The sequence below is a fragment of the Macaca fascicularis genome, chromosome 3 (assembly GCF_037993035.2).
Source record: "Macaca fascicularis isolate 582-1 chromosome 3, T2T-MFA8v1.1".
NCBI classification, from domain to species: domain Eukaryota; kingdom Metazoa; phylum Chordata; class Mammalia; order Primates; family Cercopithecidae; genus Macaca; species Macaca fascicularis.
Window position 1 is genome coordinate 52026176 of NC_088377.1, and position 15260 is coordinate 52041435.

Sequence of the window (15260 nt, forward strand, 5' to 3'; positions counted from 1 at the left end):
AGGATCACTTGAGGTCAGGAGTTCGAGACCAGCCTGGCCAACATGGCAAAACCCCGTCTGTACTAAAAATACAAAACTTAGTTGGGCATGGTAGTGCACGCCTGTAATCCCAGCTACTCAGGAGGCTGAGGCAGGAGAATTGCTTTAACGCGGGAGGCAGGGGCTGCAGTGAGCCACAATCGCACCACTGCACTGTAGCCTGGGCGACAGAGTAAGACTCCGTCTCAAAAGGAAAAAACACAAGGCCTGTAATCCCAGCACTTTGGGGCGGGCAGGTCACCTGAGGTCAAGATTTCAAGACCAGCCTGGCCAACCAACATGGTGAAACCCCGTCTCTACTAAAAATACAAAACTTAGCTGGGTGTGGTGACGGGTGCCTGTAGGCCCAGCTACTTGGGAGGCTGAGGTGGGAGAATCGCTTGAACCTGGGAGGCAGAGGTTGCAGTGAGCTGAGATCGGGCCACTGCACTCCAGCCTGGGTGACAGAGCGAGACTCCTCAAAAAAAAAAAAAAAAAAAAAAAAGAGAGAGTTACAATTTTAAAAACGATTGAGAGGGAATGTTTAATGTCATTTGATGTCATTAAGGAAGTACAAGGGAATTTGCTTAGGAGTTGGAAAATGCCCAAGAGTGTGGGAAAACAAAGACTTAGTGGCCACTGCCGGTGCTGGTCAGCCAGTGAAGGCTCCGTGGAAGGTTTAGAGGGGAGAGAGGGGCAGCTGGATGCTCTTGGGCCACGGTCGATCCCTGATCTCTGCGCCTCTTCCTCCTGCTCCGGGAGAAATAATGTTTGCTTGGGGGATGAAAAGCATCTCTTTGTGCGGGCTTTAATTGCCATGTTGTTGTGCCAAGGGAGTGAGTGGCAGGCGGGAGCAGCAGCTGGGCACAGCCAATGCCAGGCAGCGGTGCCCGCTCCCTCAGGACGGCCCAGCCAGCTGACTCCCGGGAGCGCTGCCCACCTCTGCCCCCAGCTGGGCGCCTGCAGAGGGACTGACCACCCGTGGGGCTGGGGGAGGATGACTGGAGGAGGAGAAAGGGGCAGGCATCTGGGAGGGTCTCAGCCACTCTCAGAGGCTTATTCATCTCATCCTCATTTCCCCTCCCCCCTTCTTGTTTTTCAGACTGTCAGCATCAATAAGGCCATTAATACGCAGGAAGTGGCTGTAAAGGAAAAACATGCCAGAAATATCCTTTTGGATGTTGCTTGGAAGACCGACCCCGAGGCAGGTCAACTCGTGGGGACTGAGGTCAGGGCCTGGCTCCCTTGCTCAGCTCCAGGAAGGGGCAGCCCTGCACAGGCCAGGTCCCTGTAGCTTCTGATGACGGCAGCTTCTCAGCGCTGGCTGCAGAGACCACAGACCTTCCGAGTGGCAGACACCAAAGAGGCCGTGGAGCTCAGGCCTTTCAACTTACCAAAGATCCTGCTCCTTTCCTTGAAGACTTAAGCATTCCTTTCTTTCCTTTTTCCAAACGGGGTCTTGCCTTGTTGCCCAGGCTGGAGTGTAACGGCACGATCATACCTCACTGCAGCCTCCAACTCCTGGGTTCACGCAATCCTCTCATCTCAGCCTCCCGAGTAGCTGGGACTACAGGTGTGCACCACTACACCTGGCTAATTTATTTTATGTTTTGTAGAGATGGGGTATTGCTCGTTGCCCAAGCTGGTCTCAAGCTCCTGGCCTCAAGCAATCCTCCGTCCTCTGTCACCCCAAATTGCTGGGTTATGGGGGAGAGCCACTGCGCCTGGCCGACTCAAGCTCCGTAGAATGTCAAAGTCACTTGAAAGTCACTTTCCTTTGAGAGATCTCCTGGGGGTCAGGAGGGATCTTCACCTGTTATCGAAGCCCTCCAGTTCCTCTCTTTGCCCACAGGGACACAGGGACCACTCCTCTGGGGGTTACATAATCAATAATCCTCTCCTTTTCTAAGCATGAAAGGAAAAAAAAAAAGAGAGGGTATTATTTTTTCTTTTTTGAGACAGAGTCTCACTCTGTTGCCCAGGCCGGAGGGCAGTGGCATGTTCTCGGCTCACGATTCTTGTGCCTCAGCCTCCTGAGTAGCTGGGATAATAGGCTTATGCCACCACACCCGGCTGCTTTTTGTAATTTTAGTAGGGACGGGGTTTCGCCATGTTGGCCAGGCTGGTCTTGAACGCCTCTTACTAAAGTGCTGGGATTACAGGCATGAGCCACCACTCTTGGCTGAAAGAAGAAAATTTTAGCTTCAGAGGTTGATTGGCCTTAAACCGAGGCAGGGGCTCTCTACCTTCGTGAACAGGTTCAACCTACGCCAGAGGGGAGAAGGCAAGAGCCTTGAAGTGGATTAGGAAATGGATGGCTTGAAAAGCCCTCTGTAAGCCCACCACCCATAGGAGCAGCCTATGGCTTTGTAGAGAGGCGCAGGACCTTGCTGGCTGATGAATACCTAGGGATCTGCCTTCGTGTTGCAGAATCCAGGAGCTGGACAGCTTAATCCCCAAAGGCTGAAGGAGAGAGGCTGCCAGGGGGGTGGCTAAGCTTTTAACTCTCTGTGTGCTGCACCAGAGCAAGGTAGAGTTTCGGGCAAGCAGAGTTGGGAATTTTTTTTTTTTTTTGAGACAGAGTCTTGCTCTGTCGCCCAGGCTGGAGTGCAATAGCGTGATCTCAGCTCACTGCAATCTCTGCCTCCCAAGCTCAAGAGATCCACCTGCCTCAACCTCCCAAGTAGCTGGGACCACAGGTGTGTATCACTACCCCTGGCTAATTTTTGTATTTTTAGTAGAGACAGGGTTTTGCCATGTTGCTCAGGCTAGTCTCAAACTCCTGAGCTCAAGCCATCCTCCTGCCTTGGCCTCCCAAAGTGCTGGAATTACAGGCATGAGCCACCGCGCCCAGCCTTGGAGCCCACGCCCAGCCTCGGAGGCTGGACTTCTGTCTACAATGGGAAGCTCCTCCTTGCCTGGGCTCTTGGTTGCTGTGCCACAGCCAGGCAGGCCAGAGCAGCTTGTCCCGAAGCCTTCTGGCCTCAACCCCTAGAGGCGACCCTCCAGGTTAGCTAGCCAGAGAAGCCCAGCATTGCTTAGTGTGGTGTGTGAACTGCTGTTTGCTAGAGGGAAAGCAGCTTGCCTTTAGTGGGAAGATGCTTTGGCTGGAATTAGCATGGGGGCCATAGAACCCGTCTGGGGTGACCCAGAAGTCCAGTCCTACGCAAGCCTAGATAGATCTTGCTCTTTTTTTTTTTTTCCCCCAGAAAGACACAGGCCCCTTGCTTTCCTGCACCACGTTTGGTACCCTTGCGATGATCCAAAGCAAACCAAGAGAAGCCTTTATTTTAAATGGCCCAGTTGATTTTCTCAGAGGAAATGACTCAGCCCTGACCCTTACCTACAAATAATTTGTGATCAATCTGATAAATGATATGAGTAAGGGAGAGACAGTTGTCACCAGGCAGCGTGCTGTTCAGGACAAGACATGGGCGCAGAGAGGCCAGGCCTGCAGCGGCAGGGTCACGTCACATGCTGCCAGGGAGGCTCCCTGGGAGGAGGGAAGGGACCCTGCAAGGAGATTCTGACATCCCGCCACTGGAACTCTCGGGCTCACTCTGGGACCTTGAGTGGGGCCTCCATGAGCCTTAGGTCACTTTCCGTCCAATCAAAGGTTGGACAAAGAAGATTTCAGGCCAGGCGAGGTGGTGGCTTACACCTGTAATCCCAGCACTTTGGAAGGTGGAGGCGGATGGATCACCTGAGGTCAGGAAGAGACCAGCCTGGCCAACATGGTAAAACCCTGTGCTACTGAAAACACAAAATTAGCCAGGCATGGTGGCAGGCACCTGTAATCCCAGCTACTTGGGAGGCTGTGGCAGGAGAATCACTTGAACCCGGGAGGCAGAGAACCCGGGAGGCAGAGATTGCAGTGAGCCGAGATCATGCTACTGTGCTCCAGCCTTGCCAACAAGAGCAAAACTCCGTTTCAAAAACACAAAGTAGATTTCAAAGATTTAACAGTTCAGCTCTAACATTCTATGAGTCTCTGATTCATAATTTCTAAATGGCGAATAAATGTTGAAAAATCAACTCCATACAGTAGGGTTTGAAATGCCTAATTAAAGATTATTTATTTATTTATTTATTTATTTATTTGAGGCAGGGTCATGCATTGTCACCCAGGCTGGAGTGCAATGACACAGTCAGGCTCAAGTAATCCTCCCTTCTCAGCCTCCTGAGTAGCTGGGACTACAGGCACACGCCATCATGCCTGGCTATTTTTTTATAGAGATGGCGTCTCGCCATGGCCCAGGCTGGTTTTGAACTCCTAGCTGGGCTCAAGCAGTCCTCCCGCTGAGCCACCACACCGAGCCCATTTATCGTTATCGGGTCTTTTATCAGCTGCCTTAGATACAAACTGAATAAGCATTAGGAAGTCTGACTTCAGACATGCTGCTTACCCATTTATCACAGATGCCCAAATGGTGAAAAGGTTGGCCCGCCACCTTGGTATTCACTCCTGGAGGGCTGGGGACTGAGTTTTATTTTTCTTATTTTCTTTTTTTCTCCCTGAATGGATTTTACAGTCTTTGACACACACTTGGGGCATAAAAATGCTTATAATGTGAAAGAATGCCAGAAAGGTCTCCTTGCCCATTTCAAAGTCAGGGTTCCTGAGCCCGGTGCGGTGGTTTGCACCTGTAATCCCAGCACTTTGGGAGGCCCAGGCAGGAGGATCACATAGCCCAGGAATTCAAGACCAGCCTGGGCAACACAGTGAGACCCATCTCTACAAAAAATAAAAAATTAGCTAAGTGTGTTGGTGCACGCCTATAGTCCTAGCTACTTGGGAGGCTGAGCGGGGAGGATCAGTTGAGCTCAGAAGTTGGAGGCTGCAGTGAGCTATGAGTGCACCAGTGCACACCAGGCTGGGCAACAGAAGGAGACTCTGTCTCTAAAAACTTAATTAATTAACAAAATTAATTTTAAATTTAATAAAATAAAGCCAGGGTGCCCGGCTAGCTCTGCACTCAGCTTCGGTTTAGGAGGCTGCTCTCAGGAAAAGTAAGCACTGTCCGCTGGGAGAAGGGAGTACGGGGAGGCTGGGGGTTGCTGGTCTCTCCTCACTGCTTCCTTGCAGTCTGCAGGGGCTGCGCTTTAAGTGAAACCAAAAATTATTTCAGAAATCACTCTTACACCAAGGTGGGGTGCGGTGGCTCACACCTGTAATCCCAGAACTTTGGGAGGCCAAGGTGGGCGGATATCTTGAGGCCAGAAGTTCGAGACCAGCCTGAGCAACATGGGGAAACCCCATCTCTACTAAAAATACAAAAATTAGTCTGGCGTGGTGGCGGGCACCTGTGATCCCTGCTACTTGGGAGGCTGAGGCACGAGAATTGCTTGAACCTGGGAGGCGGAGTTTGCAGTGAGCCAAGATTGTGCCACTGTACTCAAGGCTGGGCGACAGAGTGAGACCCTGTCTTAAAAAAAAAAAAAAAATAGAAAGAAAGAACGAAAGAGAGAGAAGGAAGGAAGGAAGGAAGGAAGGAAGGGGAAAGAGAGAGAGGGAAGGAAGGAAGGAGAGAAGGAAAGAGAGAAAAAGAAAGAAAGAGAAAGACAGAAAGAAAGGAGGAAAGAAAAAGAAAGAAAGAAAGAAAAGAAAGAAAGACTCCTGTATCAAAAGCTGACTTTAGCTTCCAGACCCAAACATCTGTTTAAGCCCACCCCTCACTAAATGAAAATGTCATTGGCGAAAGGAGCTTTACGGTATTTTCCAGTTCAGAAGCAAAATAACATGTGCTCCGGGTGAGTCATTTAGTTTCCTACCTGAGGCGAGCCTTTCTGCCCTAAATGACAGCGCACTTGTGACCTGAGCCTTGCTGAGTAAAGCCTAAAGTTCCGGGCACAGAGTTGTCCTTACAGCTGACGGTGCCCAGTTGGTGGGTCTGTGAATCTTGTCGAAGCACACAATTACAAAAGTGGAAATTCTCCCTTCACTCCACAAAGAGCTCACTAATGACAGAGATCTAGAATGCTGAACTTAAAATCATGTGAGGCCAGAGGGACATTTATTTTGAGATGGAGTCTCGCTCTGTCGCCCAGGCTGGAGTGCAGTGGTGCGATCTCGGCTCACGGCAGCCTCCACCTCCCAGGTTCAAGTGATTCTCCTGCCTCAGCCTCCCAATTAGGTGGGATTACACGCATGCACCACCACACCCGGCTAATTTTTGTACTTTTAGTAGAGACGGGGTTTCACCATGTTGGCCAGGCTGATCTCGATCTGCTGACCTAGTGAGCCGCCCACCTCAGCCTCCCAAAGTGCTGGGATTACAGCCGTGAGCCGCCATGCCCGACCCTGGTGAACATTTATTACATGCAAACTGACGACTATCTGCAGGGGGTGGGTGTGTTTGGAATTAGGCCTGGGGAGAAGCGGTTCCAGGATCCCATATATGGAGAATTCAAGGTGTGGAGACATTGAAGGTGCCCCTGAATGGGGCCAGGCAGGTTTACGGAAGAAGTGGGGTGTTCAGGTTTACGGAAAGTGCATTTTAGACAAAAGATTGCTGCTGTCAAGGCAAGTACAAGGCTGGCTAAATGGAAAGGGGCCGGAGGTGCTGCCTGGAGGAGGAGCCAAGGGGTCAAGGTGCAGGATTCCCTGCAAGGACCAAGGTCCTTAATGAGGAGCGGAAGAACACCCTCACTTTTTTTTTTTTTTTTTTGAGATGGAGTCTTGCTCTGTCACCCAGGCGGCTGGAGTGCAGTGGTGTGATCCTGGCTCACTGCAACCTCCGCCTCCCAGGTTCAAGCGATTCTCTTGCCTCAGCCTCCTGAGTAGCTGGGATTACACGCACCCACCACCACACCCAGCTAATTTTGTATTTTTAGTAGAGATGGAGTTTCGCCGTGTTGGTCAAGCTGGTCTTGAACTGTTGACCTCAGGTGATCCATCCACCTCGGCCCCGCAAAGTGCTGGGATTACAGGTGTGAGCCCCTGCGCCCATCCTGCACACCCTCACTTTTAATAATGCACCAGAAAGAACCTGAGGAAGCCCTCAAATGTTGTTTAAAAGTTAGGTGTCATAAGGCCAGTGAACCATGAACAGTGGTTCACGCCTGTAACCCCAGCACTTTGCGAGGCCAAGAGGGGAGGATTGCTTGAGGCCAGGAGCTTGAGACCAGCCTGGGCAACACAGCAAGACCTCATCTCTATCAAAAATTTAAAAATGAGCCAGGCTTAGTGGTGCATGCCTGTAGCCCCAGCTCCTTGGGAGGCTGAGGTAGGAGGATTGCCTGAGTCCAGGAGTTTGAGGTTACAGTGAGCTATGATCACACCACTGCACTCCAGGCTGGGCAACAGAGCAAGACCCTATCTCAACCACCACAACAAATAGCTGTAGTTATTCCCGAAGGAGCCATCATCAACTCAGCATTCTCATAGAAAGGGCAACCCAGTACCACCATGGCCTACAGGGTATTTGTGCAAATTAGAAAAAGACACACCTGTCTCTCGAGACACTTGCGTCTTGGGAAATTGTCTACTCAAGTGGATTTTATTAGAACAAGTATTCCCATCTGCCCTAAAACTCCCAGAATGAATGTACAGTTCTATGGTATCTTAGCTCTGAGCGGCGCTCCCTCCAAGGCACTGCCAACCATGACTTGCACAACTGCTCAGTCCCCTGCAGTGACTGAATGCAAGCTCAGTCCCCTGCAGTGGCTGAATGCAGGCTCAGTCCCCTGCAGTGGCTAGGTGCAGCCTCTATCCCCTGCAGTGGCTAGGTGCAGGCTCAGTCCCCTGCAGTGGCTGGGTGCAGCCTCTATCCCCTGCAGTGGGTGGGTGCAGGCTCGGTCTCCTGCAGTGGCTGGGTGCAGCCTCTATCCCCTGCAGTGGCTGGGTGCAGCCTCTATCCCCTGCAGTGGGTGGGTGCAGGCTCGGTCTCCTGCAGTGGCTGGGTGCAGGCTCAGTCCCCTGCAGTGGCTGGGTGCAGCCTCTATCCCCTGCAGTGGCTGGGTGCAGGCTGGGTCCCGGGAGGCAGAGCCCATGCCATTGTTTTCCATAACCCCCCCCCCACCATGCATACTGGGCACCCACCATGAGAAAGGGGCACAGACCTTCTGGTCTGTTGTCAACCGCCTGCCTCTGTCTAGCAACGCAGTGCTCTGCTGGAAGTTCTGCCATGTGTTCCATAAACTCCTCCGAGACGGACACCCGAACGTGAGTTCCTAGGACTGTGGGGTGGCAGGGAGCCAGGGACCCTTGTGGGGAAAGTAACTGCCTGGGCCACGGAGGCTGCTGTCCTCTCCCACACTGCCGCCTTCTCCTGGCCTTTGGGTTCCCCATCAGAGGTGGGTGAACCTCTCTCCCATCAGCCTGTCCCCCCACCCCAGGTTCACCTTCGCCTCTCTCCGTGCTCTTTCCCTTTGTCTTTCCTTCCTTCTCCATTCTCTCATGGGCTGTTCTTTTGCCTCTGCAGGTCCTGAAGGATTCTCTGAGATACAGAAATGAATTGAGTGATATGAGCAGGATGTGGGTGAGTTTGCAGATGTACCCAGGAGCCACCTGCTCCTCCTGTCCTTCCCCAGAGGCCGCAGAGTGAGGACTGAAGGGTGAATAAATTGATCTCCTTCAGCTTGTTGAGGATTTCTCCCATGAACGCCAGAGAGAGACTGAGGATGCCCCCAAAGTGTACCATGATATCCATAGTCTTGCCTGGGGTCCCTGGACGCTTCAGGAAAGTTCCAGGGCCCGGGAGCTTCTCCTGCCAATGGAAACTCATGTCACAAAGCTGTGACATGAGTTGGGATCCCTCAGCAGTAGCTACACGGCCATGGTTCCTGGTTGTTTTTCTTTTTTTTTTGGTAGAGATGGGGTCTCGCTATGCTGCCCAGGCTGGTCTTGAACTCCTGGCCTCAAGTGATCCTCCCACCTCAGCCTCCCAAAGTGCTGGGATCACACACATGAGCCACTGTACCCAGCCCACAGTTCCTACTTCTCTTCTCTTTCCACTGCTCCCGTTGGAGTCATAGTACATTGAGAATTAGAATTAGCATACCCAGTTCTTAATGCCAGAGCTTTTTCTTTCCTGTTTAGAGATTCTCAGTGCTTTAGGATGAGGGAGGAGGTAGGTGGCAATATCACAGTCAATGGAAAAGAGCGTTTCTATACACAGAGCACAATCACCCCAGATTCTGATGTCCGTGGGTGTGTATATGGAGAGGGGTAGTTTGCATTTTGAAGACTCTCCCTTGGCCAGGCGCAGTGGCTCACACCTGTAATCCCAGCACTTTGGGAGTCCAAGGCAGGCAGATCACCTGAGGTCAGGAGTTTGAGACCAACCTGGCCAACATGGTGAAACCCCGGCTCTACTAAAAATACAAAAATTAGCCCGGTGTGGTGGCGTTTGCCTGTAATCCCAGCTACTTGGGAGGCTGAGGCAGGAGAATCGCTTGAACCTAGGAGGCAGAGGTTATGGCGAGCTGATATTGGGCCACTGCACTCCAGCCTGGGTGACAGAGTAAGACTCTGTCTCAAAAAAAAAAAAAAAAAAAAAAAATCTCCCTGGTTGATTCTGATATGTTCTTTTGCCTCTACCAGTTGAGAACTACTACTTTAGCCTTTTTGCACAGTCTTACCTGTATCTGTCTGCACCTATAAAATGTTGGCAACTATGTAGTCCTATCTACCTATCATAGGTGAGGAAACACAGGCCCAGAAAGGGAAGCAGCTTATCCTAAAGTCACAAAACTAGGTACCAGAACAAAGTTGAGAGTTGTCCCCAGATTGCCCAACTGTGTGCCAGAAAACGTTCCCTGTAACATGTAAAGCTTAGGTCTTTTTCCTTTTTGTTAGAATTTGCCTGATATATATTTCACCATCTTTTTACTTTAAGCATTCCTGTATTTTTACATTTTAGAAATAACACTTACAAATAACATTTGGTTGGATTTTGTGTGGTTTGTGGTTGTTGTTTTTTATTCAGGATGGTAGTCTTTGTCTTTTAACTGGGCATTTAGTCCATTTACATTTATTATACTACACGGTATGTTTAGATTTATGTCTCCCATTTTATTTTATGCTTTCTATTTGTCCCATCTGTTCTGCTTCTATTTCTCTCATTCCTTGCTTTCTTTTGGATTAACTGGGTATTTTTTTCTCATTCTGTTTTTTCCTCATTACTATTTGGGAGGTTAAAAAACAAATCTACTTTTTTTGTTTTTGGCATATTCTCTAATAATTACAAAATGCTTGCTTGGTTTATCTAGGTCTACCTTTCATATCTTTGTTTCTTGTATAACACAAAGACTTTAGAATATTTTAGTTCCATTCAGTTCCTCAATTTATCTGTTAGCATAACATTTTGGTTTTGATTATGTTTATCTGTAAACTCTGTAAGTTATTGTTTTATTTTCCTTGTTTTATTCTGTGCTCTCCATAGACCTTCCATCTGAGATCACTTTCTTTCTGCCTGAACTATATATTTCATAACTTCCATAATTAAGAGTCTACTGGTGGCTAACGCCGTGTTTGCTTGTTTAAGAATGTTGGTTTTTTTTTTGGAGGCAGAGTCTTGCTCTGTTGCCTAGGCCAGAGTGCACTGGCACAATCTCAGCTCACTGCAACCTCTGCCACCCAGGTTGAAGTGATTCTCCTGCCTCAGCCTCCCAAGTAGCTAGAATTACGATGCCTACCACCACGCCTGGCTAATTTTTGTATTTTTAGTAGAGACGGGGTTTGGCCATGTTGGCCAAGCTGGTCTTGAACTCCTGACCTCAGGTGATCCACCCACCTTGGCCTCCCAAAGTGCTGAAATTACAGGCATGAGCCACCGCGCCTGGACGAGAATGTCATTATTTCAACCTCACTCATAGAAGGTATATTCTCTGGGTTTAGGTTCTAAGGTGACAGTTAGTTTCCCTCAGCACATAGAGGATATTTTCAAGATATCTTTCCACTGACTTCTGGCTTTGATTATTTTCATGGAGTCAGCTGTGAGACACTGTTGCACCTTTGAAGCTAACATGTGTTTTATCTCTGGACATTTTAACATCTTAGAATGTGTCTAGGAGTGAATTTATTTTGGATTCTTTGGACGGTGGGTTAGTGTCTTTTATTAGTTGTGAAAATTTCTCATTGTCACTTCAAACACTGCCTGTGCTCCATTCTATCTTTTCCTTCTCAGATTTTTTTTTTTTATACGGAGTCTCACTCTATTGCCCAGGCTCACTGCAGCCTGCGCCTCCCAGGTTCAAGTGATTATCCTGCCTCAGCCTCCCAAGTAGCTGGGACTATAGGCATGCACCACCACACCCAGCTAATTTTTGTACTTTTAGTAGAGACGGGGTTTTGCCACATTGGCCAGGCTGGTCTTGAACTCCTGACCTCAAGTGATCTTCCCTCCTCGTCCTCCCAAAGTGTTGGAATTACAGGCATCAGCTACCGTGCCCAGCGCCTTCTCAGATTTTGGCTACATGTGTGTCAGACTTTCTCATCCTACCCCTCATGTCTCTAAACCACTCTTTCAGTTTTTTCCACCTATTTGTCTTTGCTGTATTCTGGATAATTTTTATCAGCTCTAGCCTTCTGTTTGCCTCATCTCCAGTTGGGTCTAATGTGTTATTAAACTTCTCCATAAGGTTTTCAATTTCATTTAGTACAGTTTTCTTTTCTTTTCTTCTTCTTCTTCTTCTTTTTTTTTTTTTTTTTTTTTTTGAAACAGAGTTTTGCTCTTGTTGCCCAGGCTGGAGTGCAATGGCTCAATCTCCACTCACTGCAGCCTCTACCTCCCAGGTTCAAGCGATTCTCCTGTCTCAGCCTCCCAAGTAGCTGGGACTACAGACGTGCACCACCACGCCTGGCTAATTTTATATGTTTAGTAGAGATGGGGTTTCACCATGTTGGCCAGGCTGGTTTCAAACTCCTCACCTCAGGTGATCCATCTGCCTTGGCCTCTCAAATTGCTAGGATTACAGGCATGAGCCACCACACCTAGCCTAATTAGTACAGTTTTCATTTCTTAAAGTTCTATTTTTTTTTTTTTTCAAATCTGCTTGTTTTTTGCTGGGGGAGGTTGTTGTTTGAGACAGGGTCTCACTCTGTCACCCAGGCTGGAGTGCAGTGGTGCGATCATGGCTTATTGCAGCCTCAACCCCCTAAGCTCAGGTGATCCTCCCACCTTAGCCTCCCAAGTAGCTGGGACAACAGGTGTGCACTACCACACCCAGCCAATTTTTGTAGACGCAGGGTTTTGCCATGTTGCCCAGGGTGGTTTTGAACTCCTGGACTTAAGCAATCTGCCCACCTCAGCTTCCCAAAGCACTGGGATTACAGGCAGGAGGAGCCACTGTGTCTAGCCCTGCTTCTTCTCCTTTACAATTTGTTATGCTCTGCATATATTTTGAAACAGTGTCTTATTTCTTTAGATATATGAAGCAAAGTCATTTCATATATATTGTGTAATTCTATTATCTTTTTTTTTTTGAGACAGAGTCTCGCTCTGTCACCCAGGCTGGAGTGCAGTGGCGCAATCTCGGCTCACTGCAAGCTCCACCTCCCGGGTTCACGCCATTCTCCTGCCTCAACCTCCCAAGTAGCTGGAAGTACAGGCGCCCGCCACCACGACCAGCTAATTTTTTGTATTTTTAGTAGAGACGGGGTTTCACCATGTTAGCCAGGATGGTCTCGATCTCCTGACCTCGTGATCCAGCCGCCTTGGCCTCCCAAAGTGCTGGGATTACAGGCACAAGCCACTGCGCCTGGCCTATCTAAAGTCTTTAGAGATTTGTTTGTGTCCTCCGTCACTTTTGGTGCATTTTGCCCATGCTGTGTAGTTTTCTTTATGTTTGGTTATTTTCTACTCTAAGCTGCTCATCTTCCTTGGAATTTTATCTATGGGGAAGTCTGTAATGAAGGCAGGTTCCTCCAGAGAGAATTGGCATTTGCTTCCATTGAGATCACTCGAAATTAAATTCTCAGCTTAAGGTTTTGTGAATTTAGGGCAGATTTTCCTCCCCCAATCACAGTGGTGATTTGAGGCTGCGGAATTCTTCATAGTCCCTTAGGAGGACTTCCTCAGTGCAGAAGTACAAGCGTTTGTTATTTTATTATTTACCTTTACTTCCCCTGTACCAAGGAGGCAGTCTTGTGTGTGTGTGTTGGTGGTGGTGGTGATGTTTTGAGACAGTTTCTTGCTCTGTCATCAAGGCTGGAGGTACAGTGACATGACCACAGCTCACTGCAGCCTCAACTTCCTGGGCTCAAGCGATCCTCCCACTTCAGTCTCCTGAATAGCTGGGACTACAAGTGCACACCACCACGCCTGGCTAATTTTTTAATTTTTTGTAGACATGAGGTTTCGCCATGTTGGCCAGGCTGGTCTCAAACTCCTGAGCTCAAGCAATCCTCCCTCCTCGGCCTCCCAAAGTGCTGAGATTACAGGCATGAGCCACCATGCCTGGCTGACAGATTCCACTTCAGGACCCCATCCCATGAGTCATAGTGTAGATGCTATTCGTCTATTGAATCCGTCTGGAAGAGATATTCCCTCCACTGTTCTTAGATAGAGATACGGAAGAAAAAAGCCCACAGGCAGACTATGATTTTGCCAAAGGTGGGAGACTCATCTTTATTTTGAGATGGAGTCTCGCTCTGTCACCCAGGCTGGAGTGCAGTGACACAATCTTGGCTCACTGCAACCTCTCCCTCCCAGGTTCAAGTGGTTCTCCTGCCTCAGCCTCCCAAGTAGCTGGGACTACAGGCGTGCGCCATCACACCCAGCTAATTTTTGTATTTTTTGTAAAGACGGGGTTTCACCATGTTGGCCAGCCTGGTCTTGAGCTCCTGACCTCAAGTGATCTGCCCACCTTGGTCTCCCAAAGTGCTGGGATTACAGGCATGAGCCACCACGCCTGGACAGACTCAACGTTCTTAAGTAGGCAGCTTTGTCCAAAATTTATCAAAGGAAGTCCTTATGTTTGTACAAAGGATTGTGCTTTAAGGAATGTTCATTGAAATGGTTTATGATAGCAAACATTTCAGCCGTTTGAATTGGCTTCAGCTCATTTGAATTTATTGAGTCAGTTCAATAAATTACAATAATACTGGTCGGTCACTAAAAATAATGAAAGAAAGTTTAAGAAGTTGAATAAAATTGCAGCATATTAAGCAAGAAAAATAGATTGATTCTATTTACATTTAAGAATAAAGGTAGATGGCTGGGTGCGGTGGCTCACGCCTGTAATCCCAGCACTTTGGGAGGCGGAGGTGGGCGGATCACCTGAGGTCAGAAGTTCAGGACTAGTCTGGCCAATATGGTGAAACCCCATCTCTAGTAAAAACGACAAAAATTAGCTAAGCATGGTGCTCACACCTGTAGCGTAATCCCAGCCTTTTGGGAGGCCCAGGCAGGTGGATCACTCGAGGCCAGGAGTTTGAGACCAGCCTGGGCAACATGGTGAAACCATATCTCTACTAAAAATACAAAAATTGACCAGGCATGGTGGCGCATGCCTGTAATCCCAGCTACTCAGGAGACTGAGGCAGGAAAATCACTTGAACCCAGGAGGCAGAGGCTGCAGTGAGCAGAGATCATGCCACTGCACTCCAGCCTGGGCAACAGAGCTAGACCCCATCTCTAAATAAATAACATAAAGGGGAGAAAAAAAAAAGAAGAAGGTAGATTCTTTACCAGAGAATTTCTGGCCTCAGATCTCTCGACCGTCATGTTCTTGTTGTTGACTCTGCTTCCCCTCCTCTTCCTGAAAGGGCCACCTGAGCGAGGGGTATGGCCAGCTGTGCAGCATCTACCTGAAACTGCTGAGAACCAAGATGGAGTACCACACCAAAGTGAGTCTCTGCGGACAGTTCTGCCGCCACCACCGCCTCCCTTGCTCTATCCCCTCAGCCCCTCCCTGGGCTCAGTTGTCAGCTCTTTCAGGTAATAGACAGCCCAGGCTTCTGAGGAAGTGTGTGCATCATGTACCCCAGCTGTGGGAGAGGAAAGCCATTGCCAGGCCCACGGGACGTGATGAGGGCTGGGATTTTGGCCCATGTCTTCTGCACCCTTTTGTGCCCCATTTTGCAACTAGAAAGAACAACTGGCCAGGCACGGTGGCTCACGCCTATAATCCTAGCTGTTTGGGAGACCCAGGCGGACAGATCACCTGAGGTCAGGGGTTCAAGACTGGCCTGGCCAACATGGTGAAACCCCGTCTCTACTAAAAGTACAAAAATTACCCGTGGTGGTGATGCGTGCCTGTAATCCCAGCTACTCGGGAGGCTGAGGCAGGAGAATTGC

At 49.1% G+C, this 15260-nt stretch overlaps 1 protein-coding gene across 11 annotated transcripts in view; it reads left to right on the top strand.

Annotated features, from left to right (window-relative positions):
• HIP1 (huntingtin interacting protein 1) overlaps positions 1 to 15260 on the top strand; it is a 206890-nt gene that overhangs the window by 132648 nt on the left and 58982 nt on the right. For 9 of the 11 annotated variants that reach the window (XM_045389667.3, XM_065541793.2, XM_045389666.3 and 6 more), the window contains exons 2-5: positions 1121 to 1184; positions 8040 to 8182; positions 8442 to 8498; positions 14729 to 14809. In XM_045389667.3, coding sequence (XP_045245602.2) covers positions 1121 to 1184; positions 8040 to 8182; positions 8442 to 8498; positions 14729 to 14809 — 345 coding nt within the window. The remainder of the gene's footprint in view (positions 1 to 1120; positions 1185 to 8039; positions 8183 to 8441; positions 8499 to 14728; positions 14810 to 15260) is intronic. The other 2 variants (XM_074034671.1, XM_045389668.3) reach the window with 1 other exon arrangement.